Here is a 19,407-nt window from a genome sequence, read left to right as displayed (position 1 = left end):
GTTTTGATTACCTTCCAGCTAAGATTATCTTATACCAGTGGTCTCCTCTATCAGGCTGGATGTTGGAAAAGTAGCTTTGTTGGACTAAAAAGTTCTGGTTTTGTGTTTTCAGATGCTGAGAGCTGGTGCCATCTATAGATTTCCATTCTGGGAGAGGTTTCTCTTTTGTCCTACTTTGCATCAGACCTGCTGTCGTGAGGATAAGAGCGCCCAGGAGACACTTCCCTGCAATTTAATAGGCTATGAAAGATGGGGACTCATTAATTGGCTGGCAGCTGCCCCTAAGCAGGACGCTGCCTGGAGGTGGGGGAAGAAAGGGAAGGAAGGCCGAGGAGGAGGCAGGCTCCATCCACTAGACCACCACCCTCTAGGGAATGGTCTAGAGAAGGGAATCCCCAAGGCAAACAGCACTACCTCCTGAAGGATCCCACAAGTGAAGTCTGAACGAGAGTATGACTATCCAGTGACAGAAACTTAAACCTCCTTCTGGAGGAGCAGGCTCTGGGTTACTGTTTTTCTTTTTTGACTTAAAACAACCCTTCCTGAGATATTATCTACCCACCTAATTATTTTCAGATTGCTGAAATGTTACTGTCATTCCCATACTATGTTCTCATCGATTTTATTATAGTACCCATCCCTGGTACACTGGTGCGTTTATTTATAACTGATGCTCCCTTTTCGAGTCTCGATTAGGACGGTCCTAGCCACCCTTAGGTAAAGCCAAGCTGCAGCCTGGCATGCAAAGCCTCCTGATTTGGCCCTGCCACCTCCCATCCTCATCTTTTCACCTTCCCATCCAAACTTAGGCCACACTATTTATATGCTGTCCCTGCTCACAATGTCTTAACATTTTCACAGCTTTGCATGCACTGTTTCCTCTGCCTGGAACAGCTTCCTTGCCTCAGCCTTTTCCCTTGGCTCAGCTCTGGCCATCTTTGCAGACTCAGGCTCACAGGTCCTCTTTGTGGGGTCTTGAATCCCAAATATCCCATCTGCCCTCTTAATTGGAGGTCTCACAGCTTGTGGTCCCTTCCCTCTACTCAACCCTCAGCTCACTCTTCTGTAACACTCTGTGTCTCCCATTTAGTATAGTGGATGGTAAATGTTCTTTGAATAAATCAAGAACACTGCTTCCAGCCCCCACATAGCCTGGATTTACCAGATCAACAGAATGAAATTTAACCAGTGCCTCCTGAATCAGGAGCCAGCACATCACCTCTTACCTTTATGGTTTTGGTCTGGAGTCTGAGTCCATTTAAAGTGTTGATGGCTTTCTCTGCATCCTTTGGATCAATATAGTTAACAAATCCATACCCTAAACTCTGTCCTGTGGAAATATTAAAAAGAGAGAGAGAAAGGGAGAGAGAGACAGACAGAGAGAAAGAGAGAGAGAGAGCATGCTCAGTATCTTTATAGAGGCAACACTTCCCACTGCAGTGAGTCAAAACTCTCCTTTGGTATACAGTTCCTCTTACACCAGGGTTTACCCCCAGATTGAGAGGTTTCCAATTCCTCCAACTCTCACTCTCATTGGCTATTAAACTTTAGGAGCTGTGCAAGCTAAAACTGGGTAAGTGCCCCTGCACAGCCACACAAGAGATACACAAGTGTCCACATAATCAGGAAGAGGCAGGACATGGTAGTGGAAAGAGAACAGATGTGGTTTGTCAGAAGAGACTTAAACTGGAGTCCTAGAGCTTTCCCTATCAGCTCCGTGACTTTGTAAGGAAGTCATTTAATCTCTCTCCCCCTCCCACCTCCAATCTCTGTTCTGGAAATAATAGCACTTACCTCAGGTAGGTTTGAGAGAGTGAGAGATTGTGCATAAAATGCCTACCAAGTACATTGCCTAGATTGGAGTAGATGCTCAACAAAAGACAGCTATGCTCTGCTCAGGCCTGTAAAATTGAGGCAAGTGCTGGACACAGTAGCAGTGTCTATTGCCTCGGTCATGCCAGCCACACCCACATTCAGAGGGATGTAGCAAGATTTGAGTAGCAAAGACTAGAGATGTGTATAGTGAAGGATGCAGGCATAGCTAGAATTTAAAGCAGTTGCTACAAATCATTCTTTACCCTCATCATCCCCTGAGCCAAAGAACAATAAAGAAAAAGGAGAGGGGGTTTCTACTGGAAAGAGCTGGGGAGCTCCTAACACAAAGCTAAGAGTGCAAATACACTCTGAAAAGAGGACTTAGCTACTTTAGGTGGAGATGGCATCAACTTGTCTGCAAAGAGAGGTAGCAAGTGACAGGGCTCCCCCCAAGTGAAATAAAAATAATGTGCTTGCAATCGTGCCACTGATTATAAATAGTCCATCAGCTCTGCCATGTGTCATCAGCCAGAAATATCATTAGGAAACTACATTTTCTGACATACCCTTTAAGAAACACAGAGCTTGGGGTGGCTGCAAAACCAACTTGAACTTCCCAAGCAATGTTATTGATTTGTGGGCGGCAGCAGAGCCGAAGGGGAGGAAAATGACAGGACGTCACATGTCAGCAAAGACTGATTACATAAAGCTCTCTTTGGAGTACTGGGGCCAGGGCTGGGAGATAATACAGCAAAAAGCCTGCCATGTCCTGGTGACAGGAGCCCATTTCAGCGGCCAAAAAATCTTTCCAACAGCTTCTGTTTTGCTGGTAAATGTCTGTGTTTGTGTTGGTTGTAGGCGGAAACCTGGGAAAACAAGTTGGGTTCTGGATGAGAAAATGGGTGACTTTGTTATAGGATGGAGCAAAGAGAATTACAAGAAAGCTCAATGGCATTTGACCCCAAATGGAAAACCCAAAATGACAACACCTTCCATTAGGATATTCCTTTGTTTTGGAAGAACAGGGTGAGAAGAAGAAAGACAGGGGCAAACTTTACCAGACATGCCCTTCACCAGCCAGGATTAGTAACTGAAGAGGAAGGAGAGAATGCTGGGTGCACTCCAGCTGCTGGGACCCTTCTCTTTCCAACTCACTGTGTAAGTATGGTGTGTGAGTGGTGTGTGTGTGTGTGTGTGTGTGTGTGTGTGTGTGGAGGGGGCAGGGAGAGGTGAATTACAAGACCCTGCCATATGTTCCAAAAAATTTCATTTTGCAAATACAAAAATACAGAGGCCAATTTCATTGGTTTAAAAATATCATTTATCCGAAATTTGGCGCCACCTCATCAAACCTAGCTAAATAATTCACCTAATTAAATACATTTTCATCATGCAAATTTCTCAGTCATATTTACCTTGCATATATGAGAAGCTTTAAAAATTGCTGTACAAAAAAGTATTCTTATAATCACTTTTTAAAAAGTCATTCATCAAGTTGAGCTGCTTTTAAAGGATATTTTTAAAACAATTATCTCAATGATAAACCTTATGCATACGTTCTAGGAAACTGGTCAGATGGTCAATCTATCCAGCCCAATTTAATTTGTGTAAAATTAAAATAAATTATGAAAAATATAAACAAAATACCACTTAACAGCAAACATTAGACCTAACTCACATTGGAGTAGTACTTGATTTATTTATACTGATGGAATATATGTGAAGGAATCATGCTTACCAGTGGCACATGCTCCTGACACACTATCCATCTTTCTAAAATTACTCATATATTGATGAAAATCTAAAATAAATATAATGGGCATAATTTTTACATTCTATATTTTATTTTTGTTTTAGACCTTTGCTTCTGGAGGAAGGAAAATACATTCAAGTCCTAGGAAGATTCTGAAGGTCAAATGAGGGAAAGGAGCCCTGCCCAGCAAGATGTATCATGTCAAGCCACCCGCTTGTATCAGTCCCAAATCCACCATCACCTTAGTTCCTGACTGCAATTAGCACAACTGTGTTATCACCTGCTCTAGCTGTAGAGAGAGATTGCATTTAACATCAAGAATGAAGGTGCTTTTGGGAAAACGAAAAAAAAAAAAAAAAACAGATGAACATCATTTCAGAAAGGAAGAGGAAAAAAAGATGATGATTCTCCTTGATATAAAATAATGAACTGCAAGCTCTAAAACAGAACATTGCATTGAACAAGAGGAGGACAGAGGCAGAAAAACTTGCCTGTGAATTGAAAGATATGAGATAGTCTGGCACCACAGTGAAACTACCTGTGGTTAGCCTAGTTCATGAACAGATTTTCTTAACATGCTTCTCACCATCATAGGAGTTCAGCTAAGTCTAATAAAAAATACTCTATGGATCTAAGCATTCTCTTTTAACATGTCCTATAGAGGATTAAATCTCTAAGTAGAAAATATAAAAACCCAAGCTTTACTTCTTTTAGAAACTATTTCAGTAGTAAGGAGAGTAAAATGAGGAAAAATTTTATGTTTTAATTTTGGTGGACATATATTGGTGATGGGTTTTAGATTTGCAGTTCTGTATGTAAGTGTACCTAGAAAAAAATAGATGAAACACATTCACAAAAAATAGCAACACTTTTTCTATAGGGACCAAGAGAAATGCTATGCTGGGAGGGCCTGAGGCATCCAGTCTGGAGCCTAGAGCTAGTGTATCTGTATCTGCGTTCCAGAAATAATATCTTTTTATTATTCTTTTTTTTTTTCTAAATGGCTACATTTTCTCCCTTTATCAGCAGTAGCAAGATTTGAGAACATAAGGTTGGCAACAGTATTTTCAGAACAGAAAATTAAAACAAGCTGTATTTTTGTTCCCAATTTATGAGTTTATTTTGATGGGAAGTTGAACAAATAAAAAGGAAATCATCAGTTATGTTTATTGAATCCTCTTTATTAAAAAATAAGATATGAAATTAAGACTGCCCCCAAAATTTAGAAACTATAGTGAGCATTTGGCCCCTTGGTGCCCAGGCGACCTACAACCCTTACTGTGACCAGTCCCTAATAATCCTGTCCAGCAGGCATGGGTGAATGGTCACCAGTTATCATGCATGGGCAGGAAATGCATTCTTGGCAGTTTGAAATGGAAACTTATAATTCAGAATGTACTTTCCAAGAGAAAATTGCTATACGTAATGGCTACACTTTAAAGCACTTCAGGGTATTTTGAATTAAACAGGTTTTTGTTTTTAACAAGCTGTTCTTAAATCTGAACTTCAATATTTCTGTTTTTATAAAGCATAGGCACATAGGCACACACACAAATACACAATGTCTCCTCCTACTATGACATGGCAACATCTTTATTCTGTTATAATAATTTGTATATCCAACTTTTCCCCTTAGAAACCAAACACATCTTCCCATAATAACTAGCTCATAGAAGTTTGTATCCTTGCACATAGTAAGTAATCAACAAATGCTTGATAAATGAAAGAATGGATGTATGCATTTGTACTAGTCCTCCATTACTGAAAGCATATGACCAGAATGTTTGGTAAGTTTGAGGGAAGGGGGGAAAAGAGGGGGTACCCGGGAATTAATTTTGCATTTGTGAGAAAGAGAGAACACAACAACAAACTGACTCCAGGGACTGGAAAACAAAACACAAACAAGAAATGTCCTGGGTAGGTTCTCCTCTGGCACAGATCAGATGGACAACAAAAATCACCCTTATCCACCTTTCCACAGAGATTCTGAGTTTACGAAATGCTTTCCCATCCTTCTATGCATTCGATTCTCTCAACAACCCTGTTTGAGAGATAATTATCATTTTATAGATGTGGATATTGAAGCTCAGAGAAAATGGTGATTTGCCTAAGATCACAGAGGCTAGATCATAGTCTGGATCAGGGGTTAGAAAACTTTTTTATGTACAGGGCAAGACAGTAAGTAGCTTAGGCTTGGTAGGTCTTATGGTCCCTGACAACTCTGCCATTGCGTAGCAGCCGTAGACAGTATGTAAACAAATGAGTGTGGCTGTGTTCCAATAAAACTTTTTCTAGAAAAACCGGCAGTAGTGGCCCAATTTGGCCCATGAGCTGTAGTTTGTTATCTTCTGGTCTAGATCATTTGACTTCAAATCCTGTACGCTCTGCCACAACTAGTTACTCCATCTGAACTAAAATGTTTTTATAATAACAATGATTCTGAGACCTAATGTATCAGAGGATTTTTGAATCTGCTATGAAAAAGTAAATTATCTCCAGTAGTTTGTGTTAAGCATTTTTATTATATTTAATCTCTAGAAAGTGTTGAGAGTATAGCTGGTTATAACCCCTTATTTTCCCAGCCATTCAGGATAGACGTAGTTTTTCCTTGCCTTTTGGGTCCTGGGGATTATTCTGATCCTGACATCCTCATGGTTGATGGCTGCAGTAGAGAAGCTGGCCAGAAAGAACCTCAGCATTTCTGCACTGCCAATCTGCACACCTTGCTCTTTCGCTCTTTAAAAATCATCATTCTCCAGAAACCGAACAGTTACTCCCCTCTTCTACAAAGCCCCTGAGGAGGCAGCCAGATGGGTAGCTGCTGTTGAAAACTTCTGAGTTGAGTAAGGAATTTTTATGGAAGTTAGAACCCCTAGTTTGGGCTGAAATCCTGTTCTCAAAGCGTGTGATACAATCCCCAGTCACCTCAAGATCACATGCATGGCAATAATCCACATACTAGGTTAATTGCAGCCAACTCCATATCCTGGGACTCCTTCACTGCCCATTCTGAGAGGTCTTTCATGCTTTCAGCAGGCTTAAATCTACCCAAACACACCCAAGAAAGGGTCAGATGAATGGTTGTTACTGCATGTATCAATGTGTGTGTAGTTCAAAACTACTTACTGTATAACCTTGGTTAAGTCATTTAAGCTTTATCAGTATGCTCTCTTATCTGGAAAAAATAGAGAGAATCCCTTAATTCTCACAATCAAAGTATCACTGTGAAGATTATATTAACATGGGGACTAATAGCAGCTACAATTTATTCAGTGCCTACTTTGTGCCATGTGCTAACTGGCTTATTAATGTTACCTCATTTAATTCTGTGTGAAATGGGTACCATCAGGCCTACTGTGCAGATAAGGAAAGTGAGGCTTGAGAAATGTTAAATAATCTGTCCAAAGTCAACCAGCAAGTAGGCTCCAAGGCTAGGATTTGAATGAACTCCAGTCTGTTGCTTTCTCTCTACAGGGACTGGCCCAAGTTTAAGTGTCCCGCAGAGTGTCTGGCATCAGGCAGTTACTCAAGGGGATACATTCACTTGCACTGGGGGTCTCTTCTCCTTCTTAACACACTGACTGGGGATCCCTTGGGGTTCTGGAGCACCTATGATTGTTCCCTCCCATCCCACCTCTGAGAGGCTTACAATGAGTCTTGGCTTATTTCCTGCAAGCCCAGTGTTACTACAGCCAACTAGTCAGAGGATTTATTTTCTTTTGGTCATTCACACAATTTCCTCAAACTAAGTATGTGGGGGTTTGTTGTTTGTTTGTTTGTTTGTTTGTTTTGTCTCATTCTTTTGCCCAAGCTGGAGTATGGTGGCATGATCACAGCTTGCTGCAGCCTCAAATCCCTGGGCTCAAGCGATCCTCCCACCTCAGCAACCAGGGTAGCTGAGATTACAGGTACATGCCACCACACCTGGCTAAATTTATTTGTTTATTAACAAATCAGGTCTTGTTTTGTTGCTCAGTCTGGTCTCCAACTTTTGGGCTCAAGCGTTCCTCCTGCCTTGGCCTCTCAAAGTGTTGAGATTACAGGCCACCATGCCCAGCTTAAGCATGGTTTAAAACCTTGCTACTCAAGGTGTGGTTCCTGTATCAGCATCACTGGCATCACCCAGGGACTTGTGAGAAATGCAGATCTTCAGGTCCCATCCCAGACCTACTGAATCAAAATCTGTACTTCCACAAAATCCTCAGGTAAGTCAAATGCACATGGAGGATTAAGAAGCATTGGTTTAAAGTATGATGAGAAACACTGGAAAGAAAGGGAATTGGAGTTGGTCAGACGTGTGTCTGAATCCCAGTTCTTCAATTTACTGCTGTGTGATTCTGGCTAAGTTAAATTAACCTCCCTGTGCCTTGGTTTCTGGGGATACTACACACCCAACTCATGGTAACAGAGAAGGGAAGCTCTGATGGGAAAGCTTTCAGAATTTCTTGGTACATGCTATTTCTTTTTGTCCCCAAAATTTACATTCTTACTTCGCGTCTTTCTGCTCCAATAATCTCATTTATAAGATGGGGCTAATATTACTTTTTTCAAGGGGTTAATAGGAGGATTAAAAGTGATAATGCATGTTAAGTCACTGCCATAAAACAGATGCTCAATAGATGTTGGTTCCTTTTCCTTCTTCTCTCATGCCCCACGAGATACTATCTGACACTGTGGTCTATGTGAATGTTATTCCTCAATGAAACCACAACCTTCTTGAAGGTAGAGGCTGCTTCTGATGCCTTTCTTTTACATTGGAGCATATGATATTCAACACACACACAAATCCCACATATAATTAGCACCTACCACATGCTAGACACTATGGGTAGACCCCCAAATGACCAAAATATTGTCCCCGCATTCAGGGAGCTTATAATGTAGAAGGAAAACACAGGTATAAAAACTAATTACAGCCCAGCAAAAATAATACATATAACAGGTATTTTTCTTTTAAAGCTATATATAAGAACAGACAGGAAGCTGAAATTGATTCTGACTGAGCAGAGTAGGGAAGGCTTCATGGAGGTGGAGACATTTGAGCTGGGCTTTGAAGATAAAGCAGAGTTTTGATAGAGTTTCCCTATCACGATGATGACATTCCAACTTGAGGGCTGAATCTAAGTACTACATTTATCCCACAGATATTTAGTGAGCATGTGTTATGTGCCAGGCATATTCCATTCACTAGGAATATAGAAGAGAACAAAACCTACTTGTTTTCTGCCATCACTGAATTTACATTCTGATTGGGGTTGAGGGAAATGGACAAGAAATACATAAATAAAATATAGCGTTTTTCAGATGATAGTGAGTTGTAGGGAGAAAATAAAGCAGAGAAGAAGGAAAGGCAGTGTAGGGGGTGGAGTTGTGGTTTTTAAATAGGTATGATGGTTTTTAAATAGGTATGATGGTTTTTAAATAGGTATGATAGTTAATACTGAGCTTCAACTTGATTAGATTGAAGGATACAAAGTATTGCTCCTGGCTGTGTCTGGGAAGGTGTTGCCAAAAGAGATTAACATTTGAGTCAGTGGGCTAGGGAAGGCAGATCCACCCTTAATCTGGTGGGCACCATCTAAACAGCTGCCAGTGAATATAAAGCAGGCAGAAAAATGTGAAAAGGAAAGACAGGCCTAGCCTCCCAGAGATCCAGCATCTTTCTCCCATGCTGGATGCTTCCTGCCCTTGAACATCAGACTCCAAGTTCTTCAGTTCTGTGACTCGGACTGGCTTTCCTTGCTCCTCAGCTTTCAGACAACCTATTGTGGGACCCTGTGATCATGTAACTTAATACTTAATAAACTCCCCTTTATATATATATATATGTATCTCCTATCAGTTCTATCCCTCTAAAGAACCCTGACTAATACAAATTTTGGTACCAGGAGTGGTTCTAGAGGAACAGAATTTTTTTTTTTTTTTTTTTTTTTTTTTTTTTTTTTTTTTTTTTTTTTTGAGAAGGAGTCTTGCTCTTTCGCCCAGGCTGGAGTGCAGTGGCGCTATCTCGGCTCACTGCAAGCTCCACCTCCCGGGTTCACGCCATTCTCCTGCCTCAGCCTCCTGAGTAGCTGGGATTACAGGCACCCGCCACCAAGCCTGGCTAATTTTTTGTATTTTTAATAGAGACGGGGTCTCACCGTGTTAGCCAAGATGGTCTCGATCTCCTGACCTCGTGATCCGCCCGCCTCAGCCTCCCAAAGTGCTGGGATTACAGGTGAGGAACAGAATATTAAGGATGGAGTTCTTTAATTAGTTTTGGGGTTTTTGGAGTTGGCTGCTTAATATGATTAGACCCCAAAATGCTAAGGACTCTACTTCTAATAGTACAGAGAACACTGATAGTCTTTGGCATGAACTGTTTAGAGCGTTATGCAAAATAAATGCATTTGATACTCCTGATTTCACCGCTCGTGAGTGGCAAGGAGTTTAGTGACTCTATACATAATACCTTTGACTGTATGTGGAGAACCAAGGAACATAATGAAGCTGGTTGGTTGCTCCTAAGTTCAGTGGACAAAGTGATGAAAGAAAATGATGAACTCAGGGATTCTGTCTCCCAGCTTCAGAAGCAGGTACTGAGCTTCAAATCTGCTAAGATTCCCTTGAGTAAGAATCTTATCTCTTGCAGAGAAAGAGCTGAAATTGTGGAAAAACAGACATGAGCTCTTATCATGTGAGTGGCTGACCCGCAACTAAAGATGCATGCACAGCCTCGCCAGGTGTCTACTATTAGAGTGAGGGCATTGATTGGAAAAAAATGGGACCCTGAAACTTGGAATGGGGATGTGTGAGAGGATCCTAATGAAGCTGGGGACACTCCTGCCACCCTGCCTTCTCTTCCTCAGTTTGCACCAATGGCCTCATCGGGAGTTCCCTATGATCAGTTGACAGAGGAAGAGAAAACTAGGGCCTGGTTTACAGATGGTTCTGCACGCTATGCAGGCACCACCCGAAAGTGGACAGCTGTTGCACTACAGCCCCTTTCTAGGACATCCCTGAAGGACAGCGGTGAAGGGTAATCTTCCCAGTGGGCAGAACTTTGAGCAGTGCACCTGGGTGTGCACTTTGCATAGAAGGAGAAATGGCCACATGTTCAATTATATATTGATTCATGGGCTATAGACAATGGTTTGGCTGGATGGTCAGGGACTTGGAAGAAGCATGATTGGAAAATTGGTGACAAAGAAATTTGGAGAGATGTATGTGGATGGACCTCTATGAGTGGTCAAAAACTGTGAAGATATTTGTGTCCCATGTGAGTGCTCACCAATGGCTAACTTCAGCAGAGGCGGATTTTAATAATTAAGTGGATAGAATGGCCCGTTATGTGGACACCACTCAGCCTCTTTCCCCAGCCACCCCTGTTGTGAACAAAGTGGCCATGGTGGCAGGGATGGAGGTTATGCATAGGCTTAGCAACATGGACTTCCACTCATCAAGGGTGACCTGGCTACAGCCACTGCTGAGTGCCTAATTGGCCAGCAGCAGAGACCAATATCGAGCTCTTGATATGACACCATTTCTCGGGGTGATTAGCCAGCTATCTGGTGGCAGGTTGATTATATTAGACCTCTTCCATCACAGAAAGGGCAGAGGTTTGTCCTCACTGGAATACACACTTACTCCCGAAATGGGTTTGCCTATCCTGCACACAATGCTTCTGCTGAGACTACCATCCATGGATTCACGGAATGCCTTATCCACCATCATGGTATTCCACACAACATTGCCTCTGACCAAAGCACTAATTTTATTGCTAAAGAAGTGCAGCAGTGGACTCTTGCTCATGGAATTCCACTGATATTACCATGTTCCCCATTATCCTGAAGCAGCTGGATTGACAGAATGATGGAATGGCCTTTGAAGTCACAATTACAAAACCAACTAGGTGACAATATTTTGCAGGGCTGGGGCAAAGTTCTCCAGAAGGCTGTGTATGCTCTGAATCAGTGTCCAATATATGGTACTGTTTCTCCCACAGCCAGGATTCACGGGTCCAGGAATCAAGGGGTGGAAGTGGAAGTGGCACCTCTCACCATCACCCGTAGTGATCCACTAGCAAAATTTTTGTTTCCGGTTCCTGCAACACCACGTTCTGCTGGCCTAGAGGTCTTAGTTCCAGAGGGAGGAACGCTGCCAACAGGAGACACGATAATGATTCCATTAAACTGGAAGTTAAGATTGCTGCCTGGACACTTTGGGCTCCTCCTACCTTTAAGTCAACAGGCTAAGAAGGGAGTTGCAGTGTTGGCTGGGGTGATTGACCCAGACTATCAAGATGAAATTAGTCTACTACTCCACAATGGAGGTAAGGAAGAATATACATGGAATATAGGGGATTCATTAGGGTGTCTCTTAGTATTACCACGCCCTGTGATCAAGGTCAATGGGAAACTACAACAGCCCAATCCAAGCAGGACTGCAAATGGCCCAGACACCTCAGGAATGAAGGTTTGGGTCATTCCACCAGGAAAAAAACCATGACCTGCTGAGGTGCTCGCTGAAGGCAAAGGGAATACAAATGGGTACAGAAACAGGGACTGTAATTGTCATGGGTATTTCCTCCTTCTTTTGCTAAAAACATGTTTGTGCATGTATACACTTGTACTAGGAAAATATCTTTATTTTATTTCCTTTTCCTTTATCATGTGACATAAGATTTATTGACTTCATATCAGCATTTAAGTATTGTTAACTTCATATAATGGTATTTGGGTTGGGGATTGGTGCGTTTCTGGTTGTTTGAAGGATAGTTGCATTATGTTAGGTGTAATCATGAGCTTATTACTGCCTTTATTTGAAGATTAAGTATAACCTCAAGAGATGTGTATGGGTTCAAATCGACAAGGGGTGGACCTGTGATGGTTAATACTGAGTGTCAACTTGATTGGATTGAAGGGTACAAAGTATTGATCCTGGGCGTGTCTGTGAGGGTGTTGCCAAAAGAGATTAACATTTGAGTCAGTGGGCTAGGGAAGGCAGATCCACCCTTAATCTGGTGGGCACCATCTAAACAGCTGCCAGCGAATATAAAGCAGGCAGAAAAACGTGAAAAGGAGAGACTGGCCTAGCCTCCCAGCCTTCATCTTTCTCCCATGCTGGATGATTCCTGCCCTCGAACATTGGACTCCAAGTTCTTCTGTTTGGGGACTCGAACTGGCTCTCCTTGCTCCTCAGCTTGCAGACAACCGATTGTGGGACCTTGTGATTGTGTATGTTAATACTTAATAAACTCCCCTTTATATATATACACACACATATATATACACACACACATATACACATATATATACACATATATACACACATATATACATATATACACACATATATACACATATGTATGTATACATACACACATATATACATATACGTGTATGTATATACATATATGTATATATACGTATGTATGTATATATACATACATGCATATGTATACGTGTATATATACATACATACATACGTATATATACATGTATATACGTATATATATACACATATATACACGTATACATATATATGTATACACACACGTATACATATATATGTATACACACACGTATACATATACACACGTATATATACATATATACATATATAAGAATGCATATATATGTATACATATACATACGTATATACGTATATATGTATACATGTACATATATGTGTATGTGTGTGTATATGTATATGTAAGTATATACATTTACCTATATGTATACATAGTATATATGTATATACATATACCTATATGTATACATAGTATATATGTATATACATATACCTATATGTATATGTGAGTGTGTGTGTGTGTGTGTGTGTGTGTATATATATATCCTGTTAGTTCTTGTCCTTCTAGAGAACCCTCACTAATACAGATGGTCAGGTAAGATCTGACTGCTAACGTGATGTTAGAGCAGAGATCTGAGGGAAAGGGCTGGGGTGATTGAAGGGTGGTAGCCAGTCACTTCTATCAGAGAAAAGGGCATTCCAGGAAGAAGGAATCTCATGTGCAAACGCCCTGAAGCAGGAATGTGCTTGGCATGTTGGAGCAGTGGCATAAGTGAATGTGAGGGCAATCCATCATCATGCTTGTCAAATGACTGAAAAGAGGAAAGGGGCACCCTTAGTTTCTTCAATCTGAATTACCATTGCTGCTGAATAAGACATGTATGAAAAAACTACAGCGGCCCCCTCCCCTCAGTCTTGCAGATCAGGTGAACATTCTCACTGACACATCCTTTGAAAACTGTCTTGTAATGTGTCTCTGTTCCCCACTAGACAGGGAACAACATGGGAACAAGATGCTGCTTTATTCATTTCAGTTCCCCCAGGAACTAACAAAGGGCCCATGACATTATTGGAGATCCAGTAAATGTTTGTTGGGTAAACTAATGAATATTATCTATTCACATGGATATTTACATTCTCTTAACTACCTACCTTCAGTCTCCCAAATACCAAACATAAAAGGACCGGTAAAAGCAGCAAAATCTTTTTTTCACCAGAGCATTACCCATGTCCATTGGAAGTTGGTAAGCGGAACCCGATCCCATAAGACACATGTGAAAGACCTGTGGGCATTTAGTTTGAAGGACAGAAGACTCTAGAGGTATCCAAAGCCCTTTCTTTTATTTTTTATATTGTATTGCTGTGTTGCCCAGGCTGGTCTTGAACTCCTGGCCTCAAGCAATCCTTCCACCTAGGCTTCCCAAAGCACTGGCACGCACCACTGTGCCTGACCTCAAAGCCCCTTCTAATATTTTGAAAGGTCATGATGGGAAAATAAGGGTAGACTTGCTATGTGGGGCCCCGAAGGAGAGAATGAGAGTCAGGCAGTGGAAGAAAATTAGGGAACAGATTTGTGCCTTTATAAAAGGATAACTTTCTAATATTGCTTTTTTAAGGGATGGGCTGCCTTGTGAGGTGGTGAGAGCCCCATGCCTAGACATGTGCAAACAGAAGCCTACTATTTGTCCGAGGATGCTAGAGCAGTCGGTAAGACTGACCCATAAGATCCCTTCAAAGGTTCTAAATTATATTTATTTTAGACTCAATGCTCATAGTGGGTTTCAGTTTATACTTATTTCTAACTGAGAAAATAAAAATAATAGCGAATATTTTTTGAGCACCCATTATGGGCCAAGCACTTCACTTACATCATTACTTACATAATGTTTACAACCCTCTGAAGCAGGTATTTTGATATCTGTTTTACTGAAGGGGAAATTAAGGCTCATTACGGCCCAGAGGGAGAAGCAGCTTTCTTGTCTAGAAAATAGTGGCTAGGTCCATCTGACTCTAGAGCCAGTGCACTTTCTGCTGTGCCCTGGTTTCTTGAATATGTGCTCATTTTTATGCTAAATACCTGACATTAGCATAGTATGCCTGAGACTTTGAGACAGCATGCGGTTGTTTGTTTGGGTTGTTTGTTTGTTTGCTTTTTGAGACTGAATCTCACTCTGTCACCTAGGCCAGGGAGCAGTGGCATGATATCGGCTGACCGCAACCTCTGCTTCCTGTATTCAAGCAATTCTCATGCCTTAGCCTCCCTAGTAGCTGGGGTTACAGGCATGCACCATCACTCCCGGCTAATTTTTGTATTTTTAGTAGAGACGAGATTTTGCCATGTTGGCCAGGCTGGTCTCGAACTTCTGGCCTCAAGTGATCTGCCCGCCTCAACCTCCCAAAGTGCTGGTATTACAGGCGTGAGCCACTGCACCTGGCGAGAGAGCATGGGTTTTCTAGTACCAACTCCAAGTCTTTGTTCTCCCATTTAATTCCAATATATATCCCAAAGTATCCCATTCCCATCCCCTAACTTGGCTGTGCCTTTCAAACTGGATCTGGTGAATCATAGAATGACAATCTTGGAAAAGACTTTAGTATCAGCCATCTCCAAATCCCTACTACAGATGTGGAAACTGAGGACCAAGAAAGAAGCAAGGAGCTCATGATCTAGTAGAAAAGTCAGACTCATGAATTATCAGTGATAGTAGAGTATAGTTAAGTGTTACAATAGTGAGATGAGAGAGGGCTTTCTGGAGGATGTGATACCTGAATTGAGACTAATTTGAAAAAATTGACAGGAAGACAGCCAGGCAATAGGCAGTCAAGGGCAACAGGTATAGTAGGGCATTCCAGAAGGAGAGGACACAATGAGCACCCATTCCTTGAGAAGCAAGAACTGTCACGAAATTTATAGTCATCACTTCCACTTGTTGCTGATGTCAACCTGTACTGCCAATACCATTTCTAAGTTGAATCCATCCTCATATGTGTATATGAGATCTCCTTATCTCTCTGGCAGAGATTCAGGAAGCATTTAAGCATCTGTAATTTTGAGTGTGTCTGCTCTCTGCCAACAATATTGTTTAAAAAAACAGGACTGGCTGGGCACAGTGGCTCACGCCAGTAATCCCAGCACTTTGGGAGGCCAAGGCAGGTGGATCACTTGAGGTCAAGGGTTTGAGACCAGCCTGACCAACACAGCAAAACCCTGTCTCTACAAAAAGTACAAAAATTAGCTGGGCATGGTGGCATGTGCCTGTGGTCCCAGCTACTTGGGTGGCTGAGGCAGGAGATTCACTTGAACCCGGGAGGCAGAGGTTGCAGTGAGCCGAGATCACACCACTGCACTCCAGCCTGGGCATCACAGCAAGACTCTGTCTCAAAATAACATCAACACAACAACAACAAACCCAGGACCTAGTCTCCCTTATTTTGAATTCCCAAAGTATTTAAAATTACCTTGGGCCAGTCCTTGGTTATTTCCAGAGGGTATATTCTGGCTTCCTAAGTAGATGTTTGTACTCATCATGTGGCATCAAGATGGCAACAAGCAAAGTGCCTCGCCTACTGTAGGTATTTAATATTAGCTTGTTGAACTGAATGTATTTCTCAATAGACCCTAAGTTCCTTAAGGGTGGGGGGGGGGGCGGGGTGTGAGTCTTATTATGACCCACATGGATCTTGTTATGACCAATGTCTGTTACATAGTAGATTTTCAAGAAATCTATGTTGAATGGATGGATGAATGAATGAATTCAATAAGTGAACGAATAGTAAAAAAAAAGTTATCATTTTTTGAGTGCCAGTCAGTATACTAAACATTTTATTTCTATCATTTCATCTATTGTCTAAAGCAATCCAACAAGGTAAGCATTATCATTGCAATTTATAATCAAGGAGGCCTCAGATTCCAAGATCTGAATATCCATCCAGCTCCAAAGCCCACACAGGCCTTTAATAGAGTTTCTGATTTCAGAGAAGATAGCCAAATTGTTCACATAGATGTAAAATGATGTCTCTGAACATGAAAATGCACAGACTATATACATTCATTTCTAGCAGTCCCCAAAGCGGAAAGACCAATTACAAAGCTACACTATTCATTAGGAAAGGCCAACTGCTGGGCGCAGTGGCTCACACGTATAATCCCAGCACTCTGGGAGGCTGAGGCAGGAGGATTGCTTGGGCCTGGGAGGAGGAGGTGCAGGGAGCCACGATGCTGCCCTTGCACTCCAGGCTGCGTGGCAGAGGGAGACCCTGTCTCAAAAAAACAAACAAAAGAAAGGCCAACCAACTATTTCTCAAAGGAGGTATTTTCTTGTCTTCCACTTCCCCACCCTTTTGGTTTGTTATATAAAATAAATTGCTCCAAATGACAGATCTTTAAATACACATTTCAAAAATACACCTCAATAAACGAAAAACTGAACTAATCTGAACCTGATTTTTCTTCTGTTTGTTCAGAAAAGAAAGGAAATTTGTAAGATAAAAAGCTGGTATCAAGTACTTAGTTAAAAAAAACTGAAAAGGAAAAGATATTCTAAGTAGCCCACTAGGACAATAGAAGCCTCAGTGACAACTATCTCACCTTCAGCATTTATCATACAAAAAGAAAGAGTATTCAGACTGATGACCCTGGGGCAATGAAAGATTCTTAATCGAAGCAACATTAAATTAAATTATGTTCAGAATATTCTTACAAGACAGAAAAGAATAGTCACACATTTAAAAATATTTTTAACAAGGGTTGAAAAAAAAAAGAGGATGATTTTGGCAAACTCCCAGCTAGCCAGAAAAATGAACCAGAATTCTTAATTCTTGGTTGGCTTACTCTCACATGAAACAAAGGTCTGGGTGTCAGATAGACAAGACATTCCACCCAGAGTGGATGCAAACCAACAGGTGATTCCGGCAATGCAGCTGATGTTAACCACGAGGGTTTAGCAACAAAAGAGGAAGAGGTAGAAAAAATTATCAGGTTAATACTAATTACATACACTGTAATTAGCCTTTGGGCAAAATGAGACTTTCTGTGGGTGAAATGTCTGTGCATGAAAGGAACTGCTATATTTAACACTAAGACAATGGCTTCTAAAACTCCCACCAGACACCATTCTTACAAAGGGCATGTAGAAGCTCCTGATATCATGTTGGGATTTAGATCAAAAGGGATAAGTTATGTGAGAGGGCTTGGCACAGAGTAATACTTCATAAACATTAACTGAATATAAATCCATTAAAACTGCCTTATTCAAAGTAAAAGACATTTATGGCTCTCACTCAAGGAGATGAGATAAATAACTTGTCCATACAGAGATAAGTCAGGATGCCAAATGTTAGCTGAAGGACTTTGAAAACCTCTGTCAGCGTGTCCTTTCTGAAATAATGCTAAGGTGTTCTCTGGCCTTGGATCTACCACTAATATCTGTGTGAAATGCAGAAATGGACACCTCTGTCCTTATCATCAAGGAGTTTGCTGATAGTAAAGTGCCAGGCATGAAGCTCACCACCATGTTCTAACATCTTAGTTTGATTTCAACAAATGTTTAAAAAGAAAGAAATTCCCAAATCCATGAAGAAGAAAAAAAACAAGAAACAAAAGTGTGTTTTCCCTTTTCATTGCTATTTAACTTGCAGGTAGGAAATAAGGCAAAATAAAGACATAAAAACCCAAGAACAACTCATGCAGAAATAGGTCTTTAGGGTAGAAATTGAGGGGGAACGTCATCTTCTTTGATTTTCTAAAAAGCTGGGGATTCTTGGGGAATGGCTACACCAAGCAAGAATGACCAGCTTCATTACATGGAGTCAAGTACCTGGCAGATGTGAAAATGAAGGAGTGCCCAGGAATACGAGTGAGAGTGCAAAATACGAAGACCTTCTAATGGCTGAGCTCTTCCAGGCAATGGAAAATGAAATGTCACCCTGACAGTCAGGACACCAAATGAACCCACGGTTTGAATCATACCCAGAATGTGCTCAGTACTCAGTAATTTTCAAAAAAATGCCTAGTGTGAGATGGGACTGTGCTGATGCTAGAGTTTGGATCCATATGGCATCATTTTCTGTTCCTCCTGGGAGTAGGTGAGACTTTCCCAGGACACCAACGCTTTTACTTGCCCACCCCGGGGCAGCAGCAGATCTCCCCTCTTTCTTAATGAAATAAATGAAGTCATCATGTAGGAACTGTTGCAAACTGCCTCCTTGTCTCCCACCCTCAAATTTATCCTCCAAGGACCTCCATTCTTCTCTCCTGGCTTGGAAAGGAGAGTATACAAAATGCCAGGGGGAAAAAGATTCCTTGGGTAATGCTCCATATTATGCCATTCCTTTTCACGTCATGTTAGCACAGGTTCAGAGAAGTAATGATAAAAAGAGCCCCCCATTTTTTTTGAGACGGAATCTCGCTCCATCACCCATGCTGGAGTGCAGTGGCGCGATCTCAGCTCACTGCAACCTCCTCCTCTCAGGTTCAAGTGATTCTCGTGCCTCAGTCTCCCGAGTAGCTGATATTACAGGCGCCCACCACCAAGCCCAGCTAATTTTTT

General features: G+C 41.5%; 1 protein-coding gene across 12 annotated transcripts in view; it reads right to left on the bottom strand.

The window, feature by feature from the left end:
* Positions 1-19,407, bottom strand: part of ELAVL4 (ELAV like RNA binding protein 4) — a 161,968-nt gene that overhangs the window by 25,995 nt on the left and 116,566 nt on the right. For all 12 annotated transcript variants that reach the window (XM_058442790.1, XM_032160797.2, XM_032160803.2 and 9 more), the window contains one exon: positions 1,227-1,330. In XM_058442790.1, the coding sequence (XP_058298773.1) occupies positions 1,227-1,330 (104 nt within the window). The remainder of the gene's footprint in view (positions 1-1,226; positions 1,331-19,407) is intronic.

The sequence above is a fragment of the Hylobates moloch genome, unplaced genomic scaffold, assembly GCF_009828535.3.
Source record: "Hylobates moloch isolate HMO894 unplaced genomic scaffold, HMol_V3 SCAFFOLD_8, whole genome shotgun sequence".
Taxonomy (NCBI): domain Eukaryota; kingdom Metazoa; phylum Chordata; class Mammalia; order Primates; family Hylobatidae; genus Hylobates; species Hylobates moloch.
Note: the sequence above shows the minus strand (reverse complement) of the source record. Positions and strands in the feature narration are given on the sequence as shown.